This window comes from Protomyctophum bolini, assembly GCF_963924005.1.
Source record: "Protomyctophum bolini genome assembly, chromosome: 19".
Taxonomy (NCBI): Eukaryota; Metazoa; Chordata; class Actinopteri; order Myctophiformes; family Myctophidae; genus Protomyctophum; species Protomyctophum bolini.
In genome coordinates this window covers 37,807,615-37,831,841 of record NC_137880.1, presented here as the reverse complement: position 1 = coordinate 37,831,841, position 24,227 = coordinate 37,807,615, and the positions used below count along the sequence as shown (strand labels likewise).

Genomic DNA, 24,227 nt, shown 5'->3' with positions numbered 1-24,227 from the left:
TGGAGTGTTCCCTGATGATGTTGCCCAGAGGGAGCATATATAAAGAGAAGAGTATTGGTCCAAGCACAGAGCCTTGTGGGACTCCGTATTTGACCTTTTCACGTGTAGAGGAGCCATTATTGACCTCTACAAACTGAAAACGATCAGACAGATAGGACTCGAACCATTTCAGTGCGGCACCCCTGATGCCAACCAGATGTTCCAGTCTCTGTAGCAGAATGTGGTGGTCAATAGTGTCGAATGCAGCACTAAGGTCCAGCAACACCAGTACGGAGAGGAGGTTATTATCTGCTGCCCAGCTTTCCGGGTTTGTGTGAACAAAAACATGCTTTACACACACACACACACACACACACACACACCAGGGGCAATTGAAGGTTCAGAGTCTTGCTCACGGACACTTTGACACTAACTCTGCTGGAGCCCACAGGGATCGAACCGGGAACATCCGGTCACTCTACCGCTGACCCACTGCCGCCCAAACATTGTCTAGTGAATGGCTGATCACCCCATTGATGAGCCTGCCCGAGCCGAGACATTACACGGCTTTAACCAACACTGGCATAACATAAACAACTTCCTGAATCCTATCCAAGTTCCCCCATAGAAATACACTGAAATCTCCACACTTTGATTACTTTATAAGGCAGAAATGTACACAGCACAAAGTAAACTTAGGTTGACTAAAACTACAATGTTTCCATTGTAGTCCCAGGTCCACTAGCAGACAGACAAACTGACCAATGTGAGCTTATAGCAAAAACACAATGCTGACAAAATAACATGCAACCTCCCTGGGCTGGCTGCCATGTTTAATGTTTTTATTTGCTTGCCTTTTACTAAAAGTAGCAATACCACAGTGCAGAAATTCTATAACTAGAGTCAAAGTACAAAAAAGTGTTGCCATCAAAATATAGAGTACTTATAAAGTAAAAGTACATGTGAAAGTGGCACATAATGTGAAATGTACATTTTTAATACCAGTACATAGTTACATAGGCCTACATTAAGATTACTAATCAAAATCTGCAATGGAACTAGATCGAGGCTCTCTCAGATTAAGTAAAAGTATATATTTTTTTTAAATGCCATTTTGTTACAGGAACTTAGTTACTTTCCACCACTGACTGTGAACTGCATGATGCCTTTATGCTTATAGTTGCTTACCTGTTCAACTACTGCACAACAATGGTCGTCAGTACTGTATGTTGTTGTTGTTGTTGTTGTCGACGACTTTGTCTGTGTTTATTGCACACACCGACACCGGGGGAGGGGGTACATTTTTCGGGACAAGTTGGACAACAGGAGTTGGAGGAGAAGCAGCCCTGCTTCCAGCAGCAGCATTAAACTTAAACATGTCATTTATTTTCAAACAGGAGTTGGCGTCCTGCATTAATTTCTTTGCCTTCTTCGCCCTCTGATTTTCAGCACCCCCCTAACCCTTACGTTTCGGATTCGGCATTTGATTACTCGTCTCTGACTCTCTCTCTCTCTCTTCTCGTCATTGATTTACTGTGGCGTGGTGCTCGCCGCTCACACGCACAACACTGACAGCGTCAGCGAGTCAGCGGCGGCCGCTGATCGGCCGCATGGTCCAAGTGCCTGCGCCATTTGAGGCTTTTTTATTCCTTTGCTTTTCCCCGTGGTTTGGCCGGCGGCCCAATTAAGTTGCCAACAAACGGTTCGCGGCCCACCCACAGGGGACCAGTCCCCCCCCCCTCTACTACTACTGTAATATTACTACACCCAGTTGCCCTGAGTAGTATGTTTCGTCATCATTGTAACGAAGACTTCTATTCATATCAGGATCTGGGAGAGTTGGTCATTGGATATTTAGGGCTAGATTTTGAAGGTGCGTTTTACCTATTACAGTAATATGAGCTGGGGGCGTGAGGTATGTCATATTGCAATTTTAAGCATGTTAAGAAGCGCTTTCGACACCCCGTGGAGTGCGCAAAACGGCCTTGAATTAGTCATGGGAGTGTTTAAGGCGTGTTTGAGAGTTACCCAATCAACATGTCCGTACTATTTTCTTTACCAGTCAGCTGATGTCACATACGGAATGCGCACTTTGGGGACCGTTATTATTACATTTCTTCAGGCTGGCACCATAGAAGACATGACATATGACTTTGTCACATTTGGGTTAATTATTCCTATTGCACTGCATGCTGTCACCTTTATGCCTCAAAATAAGTTGTTTCTATTGAGAAACACCAGTAAAATTATATTTTAATTTAAATTATAATTATATTATATTTGAAATGAGTAATGAGTTGAATGCCTGGTGCGTATGCCCGTGATGCGGTATGGTCCCGTGATGGTATGGTCTTCGCTCGTAGCATTTTATTGAAGAAGACTTGACTCGAGTGTGATACAGCGTATGAAAGCAAACTTCCCAAGGATTATGGATATGTTTTTGTTTTTTTTAAGGTTGAGAAATGAAAGAATTATGGCCGTTTCTAATCTCAACATTTTAATAAAAAGACGCAATGAAAAGACGTTGTTGCCATGTCTCAGAGAAACAAGTAAATAGGTCTATAAAAATAATCCCAAAATAAGCGCATATAACAGGGGTCTGTAACCTATTTTAAATGAAGTGCCATGTTTTTATTTTCTAGATAGTGAGTCTGCTATATCCAGATTAATTTTAATGACACCACATTAAAATAAAAAACATATTTTGATTGTCCACAAATATTCCATCTTTTTAAATATTTTCTTGCACATTGTTATAATGATCATTATATATCCGCCTGCAGTCAGAGTTCATAGTTTTAATGAATGAATGTGATTCATTGTGAGCTGGTAGATCTGCTATTTTCAAAAGTAAAATTTTAATTACATTTTTGTATTAGCCGTCCTTAGTTGGGCAAATGCATTCATCTGGGGATCCTTGACATGGGAATGTGCTGTGTGAGGATCACTGGTTTAAACAACATTAGGAGAAACCTTTAGAAACAAGAAAAGCAACCACAACTACCAATATTTACAAGCAACTTTACAGAAAAAGAAGCCGCTTATAATAAACAGACTTGGCAACACTACAGCAGCGTCCCAGAGCCGCTCAAGTGTAAAATCAAACAGTGCTTTATATTTTCTTTTTGCGTTTATGAGGTGCCTAGACCCACGTCTAATCGTTATGCGCAGGTCAAGGGGCTTAATAGCAAATTGCGCAAAGCGAAAATAATTAACATATGGACACTCCCACAATGCTAAAATATTCAGCAACGTCGTATTCCATATGTGTGTGCGTTCAACACGGGACGATAAGGCTTTCATAATACGATTGTGCGCAGAGCGAGGCCAATTTATGTATTACCACATGGTAAAACGCACCTTCAAAATCCAGCCCTTAGTCTCCAAAACTCTCCATATATGGGGATATTTGACTAGGACGTCGGGCTGCGTATATGACATATCAGACTAGCACGTTGGGTTATATGACAATGATATGACAGTATGACAATCCCTAGCTCTGCCTCTGGTCCATAGCCTTACTGACCACTGACCAGAGCTAGACAATCCCAGTCAGAATCGAAAAAAACTCTACGAGAGTCTAAATCTTGGGCTAGACAATCCCTATAGCTCTGACCCATAGCTCTAATGCGTTGCATTGCATTAGAGCTATGGAACAGAGCTAGACAATCCTGACAGTGCTGATATCAGATCTTTCCGGTGATAAAATGGCCACCAACGTAATCAAAAAAGTCAATCAAAGAACAAGATTCCTTTACAGGATCTCCTCACTGTTCAACAAAAACACCTTGAAGACCTTAACAGGAGCCCTCGTACAAGGTTTCTTTGACTATGCATGCATCCACCTCTTGGTACCACAGCACCTCAAAGGCCCTTAAAACAAGGCTCCAGACCTCCCAAAACAAACTGGTCAGGCTCCTTCTTGGCCTCACCCCCCTCACCCCTGCCCACTTTGACAGGCTGGGATGGCTTAGGGTCGACGACAGAGTACAGCATCTTGCAATGGGTCTGGTCCACAAGATTCGATACACCACCAAGATACCCATGTACCTGTCTAAATACTTCCTTAATGTAAACGAAGTCCACACCCACAACACCAGAGGGAGTGCAACAAACCATGTACAACCCAGATTCGGCACAAACAAGAGACTAAATTATTTTCGCTCCTATGCCACCAAATTGTGGAACGCCCTACCAACAGTCATTAAGACATGTGAATCCCTTGACTCCTTCAAAACCGCTCTCAAAGGGCACTATACGGATGGCTGCAATTCGAAACTGGCCTCTGTAAAATCTGAATCCCTCCCCACCGCCCCCCCCCCCCCTTTCCCCTCACTGTATATGTATCTTTTCCCTTTTTGCTTCCTATATGATGAATTCCTGTTCTGTTTTTTAACTACATAGAAGTGTCTATTTGTATGTCTCTAAATGTTTTGATGAATTGAACAATGTGGACCCTGTTGTAAACAAGTGTAATGCTTAATTGGGTCGTCCACTCACAGCTAACAGTCTTTGTATTGAGTTTCTGCTTGAAATGTACTGTAATTCTACAAACTGTTAATAAATATTTCAATCAAAATATTTCAATGTGGTAGAACCCATATATATGGATAGATCTTATTGGCTCAGTCATCCTGACAAAGCAAGCATAAACGGATAATATACAATAGAGGTCTGCTCAAGGCAGAAGTCGAAGCATCCTGGATTAAGTTCTAGTTGAACACCACTGTTATAAGTAACCAGAGCAGAGCTTTGAGCTATATTTAATATATAATAATCATTGTGGCGTTTGTTTTGTTGATTCTTACTGAGTGACTGGACTGACCTCTGCTGGTTCAAAACCACATTGCACCTGTAATTATTAGATACTCTTATTGGTGGTGCTGTAATTGGCCAGTTTGGTTGTCAGGCAACCGGTCCGTAACAACCATTGACCAATCATCCACGTCCCCGTCCCCCCGGACGATGGAATGTAAAATGGTTCCGGGGGGGGACGTACTTCTATACTTGAGGAGTGAGCGTGACAGCGGTGAAGGGTGAAGGAAGGTACTAGTAGCATGGCGAACAGTTCCAGCATGGATGGAGGAGAATCGTTACGCTACGCAGAGTACAACACGTCCAAGACTAACGTCAGGAGTGACACAGATATAGATAGAAGACTGGTGAGTCCATACATACATCCAATCTTTTTTAAATACAATTTAGGCCTATAGGCTAGAAGAAGACCACCAGACAATCCTCCCCCTTTAGCCATGCTGTTGACAATAGCATGATGGTACTATCGACAACAAACCTTATTCATTACTAGGGAAGGTCATTTAGAGTTGGGTAAGGTTACAAACAAATTGATTGGTTTCAGAATCACTAGACATGTATAAATTATAGGCTACAAGAGCAAAGGGTTTGATTGATTGATTGATTGAACATTTTATTAACAGTGGGTATTATTATATTTCAAAGAAAGTACAGGTCAATACACTAAGACACGTGTGATCAGCAGGGTCCTCCATTTTCAATTCATCAATCAAGGGGGAAATCAATCATAAATGTAACTCATTCAGACATGGTTGTCTTAATGTCAGCCCATTCAGTGTATATATAACCTTATTATAACTATGGTTGTAACTGGTCACCAGAAATGACCAGTTACACTTACTGTAAAACATGTATTGCTACTAGTGTTGATGATGTATTGTATAATATTATTGTATGTCTTAGATGTCTTGATTACCGGTAATTTAATACATAGGACCACAATGGAAACAAGCCCTTTAGGGCTATTTGTGTTAAATCCTTTACTGTATTATTAAAAAAAAAAAAAACTGTTAATAAAGTATTCAAACAATCGGTCGCAAATCTGAAGTAATTTGAATACTTTATAAAGGAAAAGGGTTCAATTATATGCTAATCCTCATGTATCCAAAAACAATCACTGTAGATTATATCGGGCATTACACTGCCCAATATAATCGACTGACATAGAAAACATTTTTAGAATCTGATCTCAGGTCAGAATGGAAAACTGTCAGGACGTAGAAGACATTTTTTAGAATCTGATCTCAGGTCAGAATGGGTTAATCAGACCAGTGTGTGTCCAGTGGAAACCTCGTATGAATCTGATCTCAGGTCAGAATGGGTTAACTAATAACTATGTGGTGTTTTTTGTGTTTGTGGTGCAGGGTCAAACCCTAATAGCAGTGGGACTGGGAGTAGCAGCTGCAGGCTTTGCAGGTAAGATTCACGAAAAGACAGAAAATGTTGCCGTTGCCTTAGCCCAGAATGTCTGTGATCATACTGAATACACAGCCATAGATCGCAATCCATAGACTTCCAGCCGTTAGCGGTGGCATAAATATGGTCGGCGCTCCGTGTGTACTTGCTCAATAAATAATTCCAAAGACTTGGGAGTCAGATTATGGTCCTCTGCTTTCATATCCATGTGAACGTTCTGGCATAAAATGTTTGTTAGGTCAAATATCTCCCCTTTTTCCACGAACTGCACCCGGACGGCTTTCTCTCCGGGCAAAGGGGCTGACAGCTGGACTTTATCAAAACTTCACCTTATTGACCAGGGTAACGCAATTGTGTGGGTCACACAATCGGCAGGTGCGTTGCGATAGGTGCTGGGTAACTAATCACACCACCTGCCAATTGTGTGCCCCAAACTTTTGTGTTTCCCTGATGACGTTTGTTGCGATGATTCAGAAGAAGTTTTGATGAATGAAGTCCCAGCTGTCATTCCGGGGGGGAAAAAGTGGAGATATTTGACTAAATACACGTTTTGTGCCAGAACATTCACGTGGATATGAAAGTAGAGGACCATATCTGACTCCCAAGTCTTTGGAACTATTTAATGGAGTACAAACGGAGCGCTGTTTCATTGCAAACCAGGAGCGGAGGCAATCGATCTATGGCTCTGTATGTGAAATACTTGGCAATGTATGTAACATCAGAGACATTCTAGAGCTACTGTTACCTAACCTGACCTGACGTATGGTTTAGTTGCAGACATGACTAATAGTATAGAATAGTTGTACTTTCTTAAAGGTTACATTAGAAATAAATAACTCATAAAAAAACCCTGTTTAATCTGAAGATTCTTGTTCCATAATTCCATAGCCACAATTGGTGTGGTTTACCTTAATTAAAACCCGACTCTTTGGTGTGGTTTGGGCTTTAGATGCTATTTTTGCTATCTGGCATCTAGAGTTGCAATAGTCCAACCATTGACAGCCCAATCATCCAAACAGAAAAGTCTGATCGTATTAAAACAATGTTAAACTCACCAGCACTGAAGCTGTACGGAAAGCTTGGATTATCCTCTTTAGTTTGTATCTGTTGTAGTGTTTGTTTAATAAGAACCCACTGTAAGAGTTGCCGAGCGGCCAAGGCTCCAAGAATATACGCAGTCCAAGAATGTACATCTTTTGTTGTATTTATTTACCTCCAAAACTGATGAACGGATTGTCACAGCCCGGGTCTGAGGCAAAACCAAAATACCGGTACTGCAAAAATGATACTGGCCACAATGCACTTTCAAAAACCAAAAGTAAGAAATAAACACTTGATAACTAACAAAGACAAGACAAACCAAGAACTAAAGACACTGAAAACAGGCTATATGCCTTCCCTGAAGCTCTCCCTTGGTGTTGTGTCGTTGCTTTCTCAAGCCAACTGAGCAAAACTCTGTCCAGCCTCCCTTATATACCAGGTGAGACCCACCCACAATGATTAGTAATTGGACCATCTACTCAAACAAGGTAAAACCCACAACCCATGAGATAGACTAACTATACAATTACACATTTCCTTAACAGACTCCGAATGTATTTCAAGGCATCAAATAAATCACAAAACAATTACAATATAATTAGGCAACACAGATAAGGGTATATGATGCTACACATAGCCACAACCTCCAAGGAGCTTGATGACCGTCCATTAATGGAAGCAGCTGTGCAGTGTGCGTTTGTCATGATCAGTTTTATATTGTCTTCTAGTTTTTTTCTTCTTCGGTCAAACGCTTCTCGAGTTACGTGCATTACACACACACACACACACACAGAGACGTGGCGCATTTATAGTAGGATTATGTATCATTGTAGTAACGGTGTCTGTTGTCGTGTGATGTTTAGGCCGCTATGCATTCCAGCTGTGGAAGCCGCTTGGACAGGTGTTCTCTGAGACCGTCAGGAAGATGCCCTCATCAGTGAGTATTGGACAGGGTTTCATCGCCATGTTGGCTTGTGGTGGACATTTTTTATTTATTTTTTCCCACGGACACACAAAATGAGATGAGATGAGATGAGAATGATTTTGGTACGTGACACCAGTGCACAACCAGATCTAAACCAGGCAAAAGTCATATTATGTCAAGATTTTATTCTAGCAAATAACCATTTCTCATCACCGAGTCCTTACTTACTTCTGATAACACGATGGCCTTTAGTGAAACCTGCCCCCCTGAATTCTCTTGGTTTCATCAGGCAAGACTGAAAAACCATGGAGGTCAGAGGTCTTGCTAAAATGTCAATTAGCTGTTTAATTGACTTCCTAATAAAATAAAACTGTTACTTGAATGTATACCTTTTTAGTATATATTAAAATAAATGCTGTTCTCTACCTAGGCTTTCTCGTCATATTACAAAGGTGGCTTTGAACAAAAGATGACCAAAAGAGAAGCCAGCCTGGTCCTTGGCATCAGGTAAGGTTCAATGAATGTTAATTATATGTTTGTGTAAAAGGATACATAATATATTTGGCCAAAGTCAGGCCAGGTGTAGTATTGTGTTGGATCCACTAGATGGCTCCTGTGGTCCTTCACTGCAACTGTGCATAGCCTTGTTCCAGATTGTAAAATGCAGCTGCTGAATGCTCTGAACTTCTGATCTGCATCTCCGTCTAAAGATTATTTTTGTTTATGAATTATTACCAGCTCAGGTTCACTTTCAACTTGGAACCGTTTATGCATGATTGCCAGCTCAGGTTCACTTACAAACCTGTCTGTATTTTCTTCTTTATTTTCTCATTGGCTGTAATTGGCTGTAATTGATTCTGTTTTGTGTTGTGTTGTTTTGTGTCCAGTCCAGTCAGTACTAAGGCCAAGGTACGAGATGCTCATCGAAGGATCATGGTCCTGAACCACCCAGATAAAGGTAAACTAATGGTCCTAAACCACCTATAAGTCATATGATTGTCTCCCCAGCTCTTTAAATAGACAATTTATTTTCAGGTTGAGATACCAATTTTATCCAATCGGGAGAGGAGATTCGCACAGGATAAACGATAAAAGTGAAGCTGATAAATGGGTACTCTATCCTGATTGGCTGAAATTGGCAACCCACCTGAAAAAAAAACGTTTTCTGTTACTAAAGAGCTGGAGAGACGAGGACGCCCCCGTTACTGAACAAACACTCTAGCAAATGAATACTATCAGATTATGATTAAGTTGAATATCTGTCATTTCATTTTTCACTCTTGTTTTCCATGGAATAGTTACATTCACTTTGCCAGTGAATCTACCTCCCTCAAAAACAGTCCTTGAGAACTATAAACTGCTTGAAAGTATCTCAACATAAACAGTCGCTGTCTCTCACCCTTTTTATTTGTGTACGCAGGTGGATCTCCGTACCTTGCGGCCAAGATCAACGAGGCCAAAGACCTTTTGGACAAGGAGATGAGAAAATGAACTGGAGTTACTGGACCATAGAGACGTCATACGAGTCTTTTGATGGGATCGGAGAAGCCCTCGCCCTCGCTCAGCCCAAGACACTGACGATGTTCTCACCTCACCAGCCCAAGACACTGACGATGTTCTCACCTCACCTCCCCAGCCCAAGACACTGACGATGTTCTCACCTCACCTCCCCAGCCCAAGACACTGATGATGTTCTCACCTCACCTCCCCAGCCCAAGACACTGACGATGTTCTCACCTCACCAGACACTGATGATGTGATGTTCGGCCCTCTATTGAGATGCGTCGACTCGGTCGCTCATTCTCATACAATTCAACAAAGATTTTGCACTTTCTGTTGCCCTCTTCTCCCAGCTTACACGGCCGTCTCTCCAGGCCTTCCTTATTCACCACGACGTCCAAGCGAGGCAATGAGATGAGAAAAGCAATGAAAATTATTATTATTTTCTTTGTTTTCATTGTTTTTATATACATTGTTGTTGGTATTTTATATGTACACTGTTCTTGTATGTAAGTCTGTTGTGTTTGTCCTTGTGTCTAGGTCAGAAAAGAGAAAACCCTCAAAATAAATTATGATTTAAAAAAAGCAAGCAAGCAATGAGATGCTTCTTGTAATGCAACTTGCTTTAAACCTTTTAGTTGGGGTTGGGTGGATATGTCTGGTGACCAAAATGGTGATCAACATTAGTGTGCTCTTTATACTTACACGATCCGAGTTGGCTTTGTCCGCGGCGTAACCGTCTTTAAATAAATACTTTAAGAAAAGCCTATGGGCGAAAATGCATTGCGATTCATTTCCTGGGCTACTCGTTCTGAAAGGGGGAGGGACTGCGACGCTCTATAGAAGTTCTGAAAAGACATGATGTGGACAAATTGGACTTTATTTTTTTCAGTGTGCAACTATCTGACTACAGTACATGAATTGTGTTTCATGTTTAGAATAAACTTGTAATGTAAATGTTAATGCAGTCCTCAAATAATCATCTCTAGTATGTGTTGAAAATATGCACACCATTGTTCTATTTACATTGCAATTATTTTAGAACTTAGAAAATAAACTAATATCCAAATAGAACAAGAAAAGAAACACAGCTGAATATGTGATTGGAATCAGTGTATGTCTTCTGGAGATGTCTCAGGGAAGAGGTGAATGGAAGACAGGCAGGACCTGCCTGGCGTTATATTGTTTTAATAAAATAACATTGCTTACATATTGGTGCTCCTACATTTTCTTTTTGAGTGGTGCAAACCACTCCTATAGACAGCTATGTGTGTCTCTGGCTGTGTGGTACAGTAGAGGTACAGTTAACCCCATGCGGTAACTGTAATTTCTTGACCGTTTCGTGCGCGGGTGGATCGCCGGAAACCGGGGCTGTTGCCCCCTGGCCGCGTTCTGGGTTTAATTAAATGGGAGAACCAGTTCTACCAAGTAAAGTTAATTTAAATTCCTGATATACTACAGTGCACACAGCACTGTTTGAGAAGTTGAAAACTTTATAGCCACCTTTTTATGTGAACCCATTGATGCTGAGTGCCAAGCAGGGAGGCATTGGGTCCCATTTTTACAGTCTTTGGTATGACTCGAACCCCCGACCTCCCAGTTTCAGGGAGGACACTCTAACGACCACAAGGCCACTGGTCTGGTTGGAGTACTACAGTGCACTGCAATGTGCTGTGCACTTTTCAAATCAAAACGGGTGCAATTCAAAGCAACTTAAAAACTTACTTCAATTTCAAGGTGACAAATCAATTTTCAGAGTTCAGACACAGCAATCTTTCTTTCCAAATTGTTCTTACCTTCCTCAAATAAACCCGATGACGTCACAATCACTAGCCATTTCAAGCCTATACGATACAGCCATCCCAATGCAGTGAAAACATACCATTTATTGAACAAGTTAAAAAAAAAAAAAAAAAATGTCTTACACAATACCAGAACTTTCAGCATTAGTAGTGGCTCCAAGTTCGGGACAGAGGAAAATATTTGACAACATCGCCAATGTAAATCCATCCAATATTTTATTGAATAAAAGCCCCAACATAAACCTTTACAAAATGTATCAATCAACATAAAAATCATTGATTTGCGCACGACGCGCATGTCCACTGTTAAAAATGTACCCATGACAGATGATGACTTAATTAAACCCTGTGAAAAACAATCTGCAATATGTGCAACCACCCATTATGCTCGCCAATACCCAAGCCTTATAATTAATAAAAATAAAAAAAAAAGAAACAAACCAACACTGGATGGATCGGCAAATACGGTAATTTAGAATTGATAACCAGGACCAAGTGATAAAGCATCACCCGTCAATCAATGTATGCAGTAAAGTGCTCTACTTAACAGAGCACATTGTACCAAACATTAGCATACTTTACACATCCCTTAAAAGCCACAGATTATTCCAACCTGGCAAGGGAAAAATTATATTAATTTAACAGCCTGAACGAAGTCTTATAAAACTGAACTGTATATTTGGAAATAACCGCTAGCTACAGATGGTGCAGCGAGTTATTTTTCCCTCCCTAAAATAGGGAGCATTTTATTTTTTTTAGCCAAATATTTGAGGTTTTTTGTTAATATTGGTGTTGCAAAAATGTGTTTCAGACACTTATTTATTTTCATCTTTGAAAATAAAATCTGACCGTGCAATAGTTAGTTGCAATAGAATTGACCTACTTTTTTTTTTTTTAAACTAAGAGGATATCTCTGATAACTTACAAACCCGCCAATACCTGTGAAAAGCAAATACGTAGCATTTACAATATGAAAACAAAACTAAGGACACTGTCAAATTTAGCGAACAGAATGCAAATTAGGTGACAATAACAAAAAGTCAGTGGGAGCCAATATCCTCTTCAACGTAACAATCCACCTCGCTATTCAAAATAAGCCTTCACTTGATAAAAAGGGCACCACGGATCTAGTTTGCTTGGCCTGGCGAAGATTTTGTACAACAATAGAAGGGCAATATACATTCTCTCATGGCACGTCCATTCAAACCGAGCTCAAAAAAATCAAACGCACGTAACCGTTCAATTGATGGAAGCAACAGGTTCTTATTCAGTAAGACGCAACAGGTCAAAACAGTGCAGACAGAAACTTGAGGTAACATGGGGGTAAAAAACAAACAGACACATCACACTTCTGCAGCTAAGATGTGTTTTCCTAACCCGACGCTGCCAGATCCAAGAAGCTTGCTACACAAATTTGTTTCACAGCTTATTGGGATCTGGGATCTCTCAGGGAGTTCAACTAACACCAATCCGTTCCGTACCGAACCAATCAGCGTGAGCTAAGGGCGGGATTATGTGCGAAACCGGATGTGAAGCTATATAGACACGTCAATATGATTGGTTGTGTTTGCACGCCCACACGGTGATAGACAGACGGTCCCATCCAATCATCTACCAAGTATCTTGAAAAAAAAGGAACAGCCCCGTCATCGAATTTGCTTCCGCGATCCCAGATCCCAATAAGCTGTGAAACAAATTTGTGTAGCAAGCTTCTGGGATCTGGCAGCATCAGGTTAGTGTCCCCCCCCCCCCCCCCCCCATGCCTCAACAGTTCCTCATGTATTCGTATTTCTTTCTACAGCGCTTTTCATGTTTCAGTCTACTAAATAAGCAGGTGTTATCATGTTCCAGAAGACAACCTTCATACTCTTTTTTTTCTTTTCTCTCTCTCTCTCTCTCTCTCTCTCTCGCACAGCCCTGAAAACTAGAGTCTGAGTCCCTCAAAGCCCTGCTTTTTTGCTGTTGTTTTCTGCTGAAGCTAGTCCAAGGAGGGTGGATGTTTGGGGATGTGTTTTGACTGACTTGGCAGGCAGCATTCTTTGCCCCTGAGGTAGGAGGCCTGTGGCCCCGCTTTACTCGATCAGCTTCTTCGCCTTGAAGAAGCGCCGCAGATAGAAGACCTGCCAGGTGGCCAGGCCGATGAGACAACACATGGAGAAGATGCTGAAGTACAGCACACGCGTGTTGGTGGACTCTGGGATGGGGAGTAGAATAGAAAGTTATTAACCCATTCTGACCTGAGATCAGATTCTAAAAAGGTCTTCTACATCCTGACAGTTTTCTGAAAAAGCCGTGTTTCTACATGCATGTCGATTTTTCAATAGCTAATAGCATAGCATAATGCTAACACCAAAAGGGGTTCCCACCCAAAAATGGGTTAAACCTTATTAGAGCCTTATTACAGGCAGCAGATTAACCCTATTTAGACCTGAGGAAAAACATCTTCTGAAAAGTTTTCTGAAAATCTATCTCAGTGGTTTTCAAAGTTTTTCATGTCAAAGGAACCCATGTATTTGGCCGCCAACCCCCCATCTGAAAATATGTTGTTCCAGGAACCCCTCAGAAGCAAAGATTTGAGTTAAAAACGTTCGCTCATTGTATTGTATTGTATTGTATTGTATTGTTTTCATACCATTGGTATCTCGCATCTCTTCTTCCCTCTTCTTCATGTAAGCAAAGTCATTGACGATGGACTCCGATAGGTCCTCCAACCGCCTCAGCTCCACCTCCAGAGGCTTCAGCTTTTCCACCTTGGCAATCTGTACAGACACAAAACACACACCTTGGCAATCTGTACAGACACAAACATACAAAACAATCTGTACAGACACAAACATACAAAACAATCTGTACGGACACAAAACAAACACCTTAGCAATCTGTACAGACACAAACATACAAAACAATCTGTACAGACACAAACATACAAAACAATCTGTACAGACACAAACATACAAAACAATCTGTACAGACACAAACATACAAAACAATCTGTACAGACACAAACATACAAAACAATCTGTACAGACACAAACATACAAAACAATCTGTACAGACACAAACATACAAAACAATCTGTACAGACACAAAACAAACAAAAACAACTCCATGAATCTTAATTCCTAATTTGTAGCAGTGTCGGCTGCTAAAGATAATAAATCTAATAAAGAGCCGTTGAAAATTCAAGTCAAGTTTGTGCATCCCTATAAAAGCACATACCGGTAATTGTGTGGTAATTATAATGTATAAGTGTTTGTCACACTTTTAATGTACCTCCTTTTAGCTATTTGTATCACTTCTAATGTATCCTCCTCCCTGTTCTATAGAATGTCATTTGAGGGAACATTGCAAGGAAACATCGCAACAAGGAAACTCCCTTGTTGGCTGCCATGACTCTCTTTGTCCAGTAGGTGTCTCTCTTGCACTGGGCAGCAGCATTACACATGAACAAGCTTGATGCTATATCAACTTTTTTTTTTAACTGATCTACACCAGATAATTCACCTTCATTATATCACACATAATAATATCACATCCTCCTTGCATGAGGCCCAACAAACACGGCCAGAATCAATAAACAGTAGTTTGTGTTTGTCTTGGTAAAATTAATAGTTCTGTTCAAATAGTAACAATGACCCACCTATTATGCAGAGCACCTGTATAGCATTGGCTAATATACAGATGGATAGATTGGCCATCTACAGGCTGACTGTAGATTGGCCATCTATCTACGCAGGCTCAAAATAGGACAGACACCTCCGGGTGGCTGGAAGTGGTTTTCTCTCATATCCTGCTACGTCGTACAGCACGATTGCGTATATGCCGACACGACGTACGAAGACGCTCATTCACAGACGTATTTATTTGCCACCAATAGACAGGCGAGTCATGCCCACCGCTCAATTGTCCGCCGAAGTCTCTCTGCCCACACAGACAGATACACAGCAGCACGGCGGAGCATTCTTTGTGCACTGCAGTGTGCGTGCAATACGTGCGTGCAGGTGCGTGGGTGGGTGGAGGGGGATTCTCAGCTGATAGCTTTTTTTCCTTTTTTTTCTACACAGTAAAATCCCCCAGTGATCATTTGACTCAAGAGTGTACGTACGGAATGGCTACATTTGTACATGCTCGGAGTTATAAATGGATTAATTAACACTCAACACATTTTACTGTATACATTTATGTGTATAAATGTATTCTCTCAGTAGACTCATTTAACGTTTCAAGTAGTCATAAGAAGTATGTTCTCGAAATGAACTCTGTAACCTTGAGCACTGAATATGTATCGATAACAATACTAGCATCTATGCTTTCAGTATTACAACTGTAATACTGTAAATAACATTGACAGACGGTAGGAAACCGTTTAAAAATCACATAATGCAGAAACACACTTGAATATCTTTACAGGCTTTCATTTTTGTTGGGATTTGAGTGATCTAGTCATTATTTTCTCCAATTCAAATTTAGAATACCATAACATAACAGATCTGCAACGGTTTCATTACTGGTACAGTACAGGACAAGAGAAAAGGTTATGAGAAAAGTAAATAACTTAAATACTGGATATAATACTGGTTACTTAATGATATCCTTGTGCTTTCAGCACAACTTGTAAATACTGGGTAGATGGAAAAACTAAACTAGCTTCTATTTTGATATAAGCACATTATGAGCAGACCTGTTATTGAGAGACTTTAACCCATTCTGACCTGAGATCAGATTCATACGAGGTTTCCACTGGGGACACACTGGTCTGATTAACCCATTCTGACCTGAGATCAGATTCTAAAAATGTCAGTCGTTCTTCGATTTTTCAAAAAATAGCAGACCTACAAGCTCGTAGCGCGCCACTCGGTGGCGCGCTATGAGCTTGTAGATCTGCTATTTTTCAATAGCTAAAGCATGATGCCGTTCAGAATGGGTTAATAATAGTCTTATCAAACCATTATTTGAGTTACAGGTGTACAAAAAACTACATATTCAATTTCATATCACAATGCATAGATAAATGAAGTAAACTCTACTACTGCTACTACCGAGAAACTGCTACTACCAATACTGATACTGCTCAGTGAAATCAGTGCCACACCAAGTTGGACCAACTGTGTCCAAGAAAAGCATAATCTCTAGTATTTGGGAATATAATTCATGGGTTGCCAAAATACGACCAATGTCTCCTCTATTCAAACAACGGTAAAGTATATGAATATGCTCAGTGTGTCATCTGTAGGCTGATGTCATCTATATTGGCCAGCAACTCTACATCTGACCCTTAGATATCCATATATGGATACACTGTATGTCAGAACCTAGAGTTCTCAAACAGGCCCGGCCCTGTACCCTGTACACTCAAGAGAATGTCCCCACTGGCCGCTACCACCCTTAGATCTCCATATACTGTATCATGGAGCTGACCTGTTCTGACATCCATATGTTGATCTGACCTCATCATCAAACCCTGTACACTCAAGACATGCTCCATATATGGCCAGTACAGAATTCATTCCATGTTGATCTGACCCCCACCATGCCAAAAGCGCCAGCGCTCGCCCAGCAGTCTGCCGTCAGCGAGGCGGATGCGAGCACGCATCTGCTAGAACTGCTATTTTTTTTTTAATCGTGAAAATGCGGCACAAATCCTTGAATATATATTTCTTCAGGAGACTTTTTTATTTTATTTCGACGTCAGGCCTAAATGCTGTGTCTATCTATAAACGTCAGGAGGACTCAATAAGAAATGCAGTATCACCACATCTACCATATACAGACCTAAAGGTTGCCTACTCTGCTTTATTTAAATTATTTCTCAAAATGCATCCATCTCTATGGATAAATCGAATCGCTCAATAAGACGTATAGAAACTTCCCCTCTGTGCGTTTAGGCTGTTCTCCTAGTTCAGGGGTCACATTTATGGTTTCTGTAGGAGGCCAAACGTGACAAACACTCTTAAGTCTTCCAATTTTGTAGAAATGTGTTAAGAATTTAGTTTCAACACATAATGTCAACTAAAATTTGCGTCATAGCATGATGCGACACACTTGGCGCCGTGCCAGCCAGGTGTCTATTATAAACAAACCGGTGGGTGTGAGACAGTGTTGTTTTCGTCGACTAAAACTAAGACGAAAAATGTTCGTCGACCACCTATTTTCACTGACAAAAACAAATGGAAACTAAATTAAAACTAAGCTACGATGACTAAAACTAAGACTAAATATACTGACAATTCCGTCGACAAATAAAAACTAGACTAAAATGTTAGGAAGGGACTATTGGACAACAGATCCACTCTATAAGTAATTTTACGCTTGGTTGCATGCTGAAAATAGCCGATCTACAGAGGATTTAACAGTTTGTGGACAGAGGCTTTTATCTTCACAGCCAATGCAGATTGACTGCCTGTATGTTTAATCTGCAGTGAGAAGCTATATCAAACAACGAATAAAGTGACATTGAAAGACATTTCCAGGGAAAGCATGCTAAGTTTGCAAACTGACCACCCGGCTGGGAATGAGAGAGTGCCGTTGCAGAACTGCTGAAGAAAGTAGAAGAGAGCAAACAACCTTTTAAAAAGTGGATCTCCACCACTGCTGCTATCGTTTCGTTGCAACCCGGGAGACAATAAAGCTTGATTTTGAATTTATTTTTGGTCGAAAATGGCTCTTTCAATATCTTGGGTTTGCCGACCCCTGTCCTTTTTGTTCCTACAAATTCCACGATGTGGGCAAGCGCCTGGCATGCCCATGTGATCTACTATGACTATGACTATGTGTTGTAAAGTAAATGTAAAGTATTTTGCTGTAAACACGGTGAACAAGAACCATGTCAAGGCCACCAAGGGTAACACAGCGAGGGGTAATTCAGACGGTTGCGATTTTTCTCTACAACATTCTAATAATTAAATTATACTTTATGAAAACGGATGCAAGCTACCTTCTTGGTACCTGCCTGCTGCACTCCTGCAAATCTAGAAAGGTGCTCAGTCACCTCAAATACACATACAATACAATATGTTTTTATTTTAGGCAATTATTAATTTACCCCATTCTGGGCGGGAACCCCATTTTGTGTTTTAAGCATTATGCTGTACTTTAGCTATTGACAAATAGCAGATCTACAAGCTCATAGCGCGGCACCAAGTGCCACGCTACGAGCTTGTAGGTCTGCTATTTTTGAAAAATCGTGAAAATGTGGCGCAAACCTTTGAATACGGTATATTCTTTCAGAACGAACATTTTTAACTCAGATCTTTGCTTCTGGAAGGTCCCTGGAACAACATATTTTCCGATCGGCCGATTACATATCTACATGGGGGTCTTTGACATGAAAATGTTTGAGAACCATGTTAGTATTCAGAGGACCACAGTGAGCCAGGTGATCCGACTCCTACGATAACCATGTTAGTATTCAGAGGAGAACAAACAAAGAGGTAGAAGCTAAGACCAGTAGTGGGGAGGTGCTGACCGCAGGAGATAAAAACTTTAAAAAAAAAGGGAAAAGAGGCTGCACAGCTCGTAGTCACGATGCAAGAAGCAAGTTTCTAGCATCGCGACTACAAGCTGTGCGGCCTTTTCCTTTTTTCCAAGTATTCAGAGGACAAATAACACAAAGGCCCCACCTTGCCCTCATGTCAAAGTAGTCGTCAAATGTTTACAAGAACTTGATTAGAGGACATGTGGAAGTAGCCATTTGGACCCCGAGAGAGAGAGAGAGAGAGAGAGAGGGGGGAAAGTGTGTTCTCTCTCTCCTTTTAAGTTTGATGTCAGTAAATAAACAGTAACGTTACACAGATGCACATCTCTCTATGTTGTTAAACGTGCTGGGCAGTTCCTCTGGCTGCTCCCCAGCCAGTGACTCCAGGGGTCCAGGAGCCTGTCAGATGATCACGATCACACAGCGTTGCACAGTCACGACACAGACCTTTACTTGGTCGCACTTTGCAAGGCAAGCTCAGGTGGTAGCCTCTACGACGCATTCATTATGCCCCGTCGTACGAGACACTAGCAGATCTACAGGGTTCTACAAATGTCTATCTACATCAGGGGTGCATGCCCAGAAGGTAGATCACGATCTACCAGTAGATCACAAAGGCTTTGCAGGTAGACATGCCCCAAAATATAGATCATTAAAAAAACTACTTGAATTAAGGTGACTGATTGATTAAAAGAGCCTTTCAGCTCAAACACACAATACAAATGCAATACAAATACAAAGACATATACAAATAACTACGAATTCCATTTTCCTCTCTCTATTTCCCATTCCAAGTGTGTTTGTCTTATAGTATGTATAAGCAGCCAGTGCTGCTTTCAGAAATGGGATAATACTTTTTTGGGTGAGTAGATCATGTTGAGCTAGTCATTGTGAAAGTAGCTCTAAAGTCAAAAAAGTGTGGGCACCCCTGATTCTACATCCTGTAAGTTAAGAAATAGTGCTGACAAGTCCGTTTCAGTTGTAGCCAACCGCCGGCTGTAGTCTAAAGATTAGTAAACAAGAAGTGGTGGTGGATTAAACACCAAAATTCATATATTTACAATATGAAAACCATGAATCTTTGACCTCAACTATTACACACTGGAAGAACGTTAAGACACAGAACCTCTGTGGTGGCTGCATTAATTAGGTGAGTAGTAGTTAATTGTGTAAGTCTCACACTGTTAAAATCATCATCAACACAACAGCTGGCCCAACAAAAACAGGTAGGTTACAGTAGAGTACTATCACTGCCTGCTAAGGGCCGATTCATACTCCTAGTTTACCGCTGTTTCGGCCGCTGTAGTGCCGAAATGATTTAGCCTCCTCAAGAAATTTTCAGTAGCACCGAAGAGCCGACTTTAGGATGGTACCCACAACCCCGCCCCCGCCCACCCCCCACCCGAACCTCAAATGACGTCACATTGTAGGCTCTACAGAGCCGAACCGACTTTAATTCGTCTCTAAAATAGGAGTATGAATGGCCCTATGACTGTTCATTAGTTGAAGTGGGTCCACTGTAGCCTACATGGTGCTGAATTTGTGGAACACGCCAAACCCGTCTTTCTTTCCCCAATTGTCTTTCCCTGCTAAACCCGCTAAACGCGCCTTTTGTTTTACATGTTTAAATCAATGGGTTTTTTTTAATCACTTTTAAGACATAAGAGGTTTGTTTCCCTCGGACAGAGCGACGAGGACGACGCCTTTGGGATGACGTAACCGGAAAAGCGGCTTGCAGGGGCTTCGGGGAAGTTTTGGGGAGGGGGGGGTAGATGGGAGGGTTCGGGTGGGGTGCCTGATCGTGCCCTCTACCTCCCTCCCTGGTATTACCTTGTTCCGCCTACTCTCTCAGACACCTAATAATGCACAAATTAAAGCAAACACTCAACAGAGGTAATGGGAAAGTCGTAAATGGTCTCCCTTCTACTCACTTCTTCATAGTTTTTGGCCTCCACACCATGCTTCATGTCCAGGTTGACCAGCTGGTCGGGGACCCTCCCGGTTCCTGGTCGACAATAAACACATTCACTCACCGTTATGAGAGGCAATGTAACAGAAACCGAGATTTATAGAACATAATATTATGTACACCTCAAATTCGTCCCACTTAAATTATCATCACTTCACGATAAGATAAGATGAGAAGATAAAGAGGAGAAAAAAAGTTGCAAAATGCGTCAGTGCATTTTGCAACCATCTTTTTTAAATGGAGTTAAAACTGTCTGGATTGTGTCTGGACACTGTGGACAGCATGTGACAACAAGCCTGCTCACCTTTTGATACTCACAGATAGGCGCATAATGGTGCATGATGAGGATACGTTTTTAAATAGTGACTCAAAACAAAGAATTGACAGTTTTCTTGACACGAGCTTCCTGATTCAGGCAGTGTACTACTTACCACATTTTGGGCGGGAACCCCTTTTGGCGTTAACATTATGTTATGCTTTAGCTATTGAAAAATAGCAGATCTACGAGCTTGTAGGTCTGCTATTTTTGAAAAATCAAAGAACCACTGACAGCTTAGCTAGAAACATAGCTTTTTCAGAAAACTGTCAGGATGTAGAAGACATTTTTAGAATCTGATCTCAGGTCAGAATGGGTTAAACTACTTACCCATAGGCGATTTGCTCTCAAAGCACACCTCGAACATGTCGTAGTCCTCTGTGGTGAACGCAAACTTCCCTTTTGTTGCATCTTCCTTTGAGTAAAGCGTGTGGCTCGAGGAATCTGTGATCTGTAACGTAGAGGACATCGACGATAATGTCAAGGGGCATCATATTAAAACGTGTATTCTAAACATCATTAGGCTGGGCGGGAACCCCTTTCTGAGCGGGAACCCCTTTTGGTGTTTTAACCGGTGCAAATCTTTGAATATATATTCTTTCAGAGCAAACTTTTAAATTCAAAACTTTGCTTCTGGGGAGTCCCTGGAACAGCATTTTCAGATGGGGGGGGGGGGTCGGCAGCCAATATCATAACGTTTCTGGGGTCCTTGACATGAAATAATTTGAGAACCACTGACATAGAAACAGAGGGTTTTTCAGAAAACTGTCAGGATTTAGAAGACATTTGTAGAATCGTCCTCAGGTCGAAATGGATTAAATCAGTTTCAGGTTCAGGTTAATTTATTTGTTGAATCAAGCATGTAGGCTACAGTGAGCTGATTTCCAGACACATAAATGAGAACAACCACCCTGTGTGTATCATCAGCTCTAGAAACATCTGCTACTGACCATGCCTTCTCCTATGAATTGAACATGAAGGACCCCCAATGTAATCAAGCCATAGACTTTCTTACGTTTCTAAATCCTCTTAGCAGACCTTGGATTAATTGAACTGTAGCCTAGCCGTTAATAAAGTAGTAAAAAATAAATAAATAAAATAAAAAGTGAAACAGAATGATACACAAGTACTGACGTGCATTGCACTATTCAAATGCTTGCTTGATTGAAGTATGTATTAACATTAACAGTAGATTTCAAGCACAACTTACTCAATACAAAAAAAACTGTTAACAGTGAGTGGACGACTCCATAAAAGCATTTACTACACTTGTGTACAATAGGGTCCACCTTGTTCAATTCATCAAAAAGTAACGCACAAAATTAATGCAACGTGGACTTAATATCTTTATTATAGGGTGATGGGCACGAGCACCAGGCATCGATTCATCAGTGGTGGCTCATGCTAATGTGCTAATTGTGCTAACTTCTGACTGCACTTGTTAAGACTGACGTGTAACAACATCTAGGAGGGATCAGCATGGACTATAGTGCCTTGAATAGGATGGTCTGTGTTGGAAACATCACACACGCACAGATAAAGCACGTGTGTCAATGTTACTAATGTGTGTGTATATATATATATATATATAAAATAATCTAAAATATCTGAGAAATCAACCTCCGCGTAGCAGCAGATGCTACACTAGCCGGCAGGGAAGATGCCATTCATCATCATGGGCCCACCGGTTCAGTTTCCTAGTTAGCTTAGCATGCAGGCTAACAGGACAACAACAGCTGTCAAGTGCTTCATTGTTTTATGCCCGGCGGGGCTCGAGATTTAAGGCCGAATTAAGTCACAAATCCTTGAAATCAATGCGTTGTTTGACTTTCCACCGTTACCTCCCCCAAAAAAACCAATACTTTGTAAACAGAGAGACACCACATTGAGACCTGGAGCTATCATTTCCCCCTAGCTGCGGGGCCTTCTCTCTCTCTCTCTCAGTAAAGCAGCCCCGGGTTTGTGCTTCCTCGTACGGCGGCCGGGAAATAGCAGATCTACAAGCTCACAACGCGCCTCGGTCTCGACGCGTTGTGAGCTTGTAGATCTGCTATTTCCCGGCGCGCGCCGCCCGGTCGTACGGCGGGGCATAGAGAGAGAGAGAGGCTACCTGAGCTTTGGCTTTTTTTTCCTGTGGTTGCTCACCTTCAGGTTGGTCTTGGTGTTGGACTGCTCGCTGATCTCGTACTCCCCCGTGACCAGCACGTCCTTGTGGATCTCTTCCCGTAAGCACTTCCTCGAGTTGACCGGCAGAAAGAAGGAGATGGAGAACACCGATTCGATGAGAACCGGTAACAGCAGTAGTGCGGCGAGTCGAGCCATGGCTGCTGCTGCTGCTAGCTGCTGCCTTCCCCAACCAACCAACCAACCGAGCAAGGAAGCAGCCAACCCGGGCTAGCCAGCAAAGCAACAGTCCTACCTCCGGAGGGAGACTGCTGTGTGTGTGGTCACTTTAGTCTAGCACCAACGCTGGCACGGAGGATGCATTACACAAGATGTGCAAAATCAGCATCCACGTTTAAATCTCTCCTGTAAACCAGTGGTTCCCAAACGTTTTCATGTCAAGGACCCCTACATTGACACGAAATAGCCCGCAGACCCCAATTTGAAAAACATATATGCCAAGGACCCCCATGAGAGAAGATGTTAAGTCTCTAGCAGCTGTGATTCTCAACCCGTTTAATTTCAAGGACCCCCAGTTTGACATGCATTAGGCTACGGATCCCCATTTAATGACATTTCTATCTCTGGGACCCCACATTATATTGTAAAATCAATGCTAATCTAACTCTCAGAGTGTACAAATGTGTACACTCTCAGAGTTACAGACCCATAAGGGTCCATTTGGTTCCAAACTATCATTTAGCTGGGGACCCCCTGGAACTCCCTCAGGTACCCCTGGGGGTCCCCAGACGTACCCCACTTTGGGAACCACTGCTGTAAACCCACCTTTATGTCAAAGCCTTTCTTAAATTGTCATTTGTGGATTA

General features: G+C 41.6%; 2 protein-coding genes across 2 annotated transcripts; one reads left to right on the top strand and one right to left on the bottom strand.

The window, feature by feature from the left end:
* Positions 1–5,000: 5,000 nt before the first annotated feature.
* dnajc15 (DnaJ (Hsp40) homolog, subfamily C, member 15) lies at positions 5,001–10,720 on the top strand. Its single transcript, XM_080791103.1, has 6 exons — positions 5,001–5,141; positions 6,159–6,210; positions 8,115–8,188; positions 8,607–8,683; positions 9,064–9,134; positions 9,597–10,720. The coding sequence occupies exons 1-6, from the start codon at positions 5,037–5,039 to the stop codon at positions 9,665–9,667; spliced, it is 450 nt and encodes a 149-aa protein (XP_080647229.1). The 5' UTR covers positions 5,001–5,036; the 3' UTR covers positions 9,668–10,720.
* Positions 10,721–11,675: 955 nt separating this feature from the next.
* Positions 11,676–23,620, bottom strand: tmed10 (transmembrane p24 trafficking protein 10). Its single transcript, XM_080790928.1, has 5 exons — positions 23,383–23,620; positions 21,568–21,688; positions 20,884–20,957; positions 14,111–14,237; positions 11,676–13,672 (listed from the first exon to the last, which is right to left on the bottom strand). Exons 1-5 carry the CDS (start codon positions 23,557–23,559, stop codon positions 13,551–13,553), a joined length of 621 nt encoding a protein of 206 aa, XP_080647054.1. The 5' UTR covers positions 23,560–23,620; the 3' UTR covers positions 11,676–13,550.
* Between the last annotated feature and the right edge of the window lie 607 nt (positions 23,621–24,227).

Bases quoted from the DNA above. Each gene is read 5' to 3' on its own strand.
- dnajc15 (XM_080791103.1), top strand. From the start codon at position 5,037: ATGGCGAACAGTTCCAGCATGGATGGAGGAGAATCGTTACGCTACGCA. The intron at 6,211-8,114 runs GTAAGATTCACG...TGTGATGTTTAG, and splicing joins AGCAGCTGCAGGCTTTGCAG to GCCGCTATGCATTCCAGCTG. The intron at 9,135-9,596 runs GTAAACTAATGG...TTGTGTACGCAG, and splicing joins CCTGAACCACCCAGATAAAG to GTGGATCTCCGTACCTTGCG.
- tmed10 (XM_080790928.1), bottom strand. From the start codon at position 23,559: ATGGCTCGACTCGCCGCACTACTGCTGTTACCGGTTCTCATCGAATCG. The intron at 21,689-23,382 runs GTGAGCAACCAC...TCTACGTTACAG, and splicing joins ACACCAAGACCAACCTGAAG to ATCACAGATTCCTCGAGCCA. The intron at 20,958-21,567 runs GTAAGTAGTTTA...ATTGTCGACCAG, and splicing joins TGAGAGCAAATCGCCTATGG to GAACCGGGAGGGTCCCCGAC.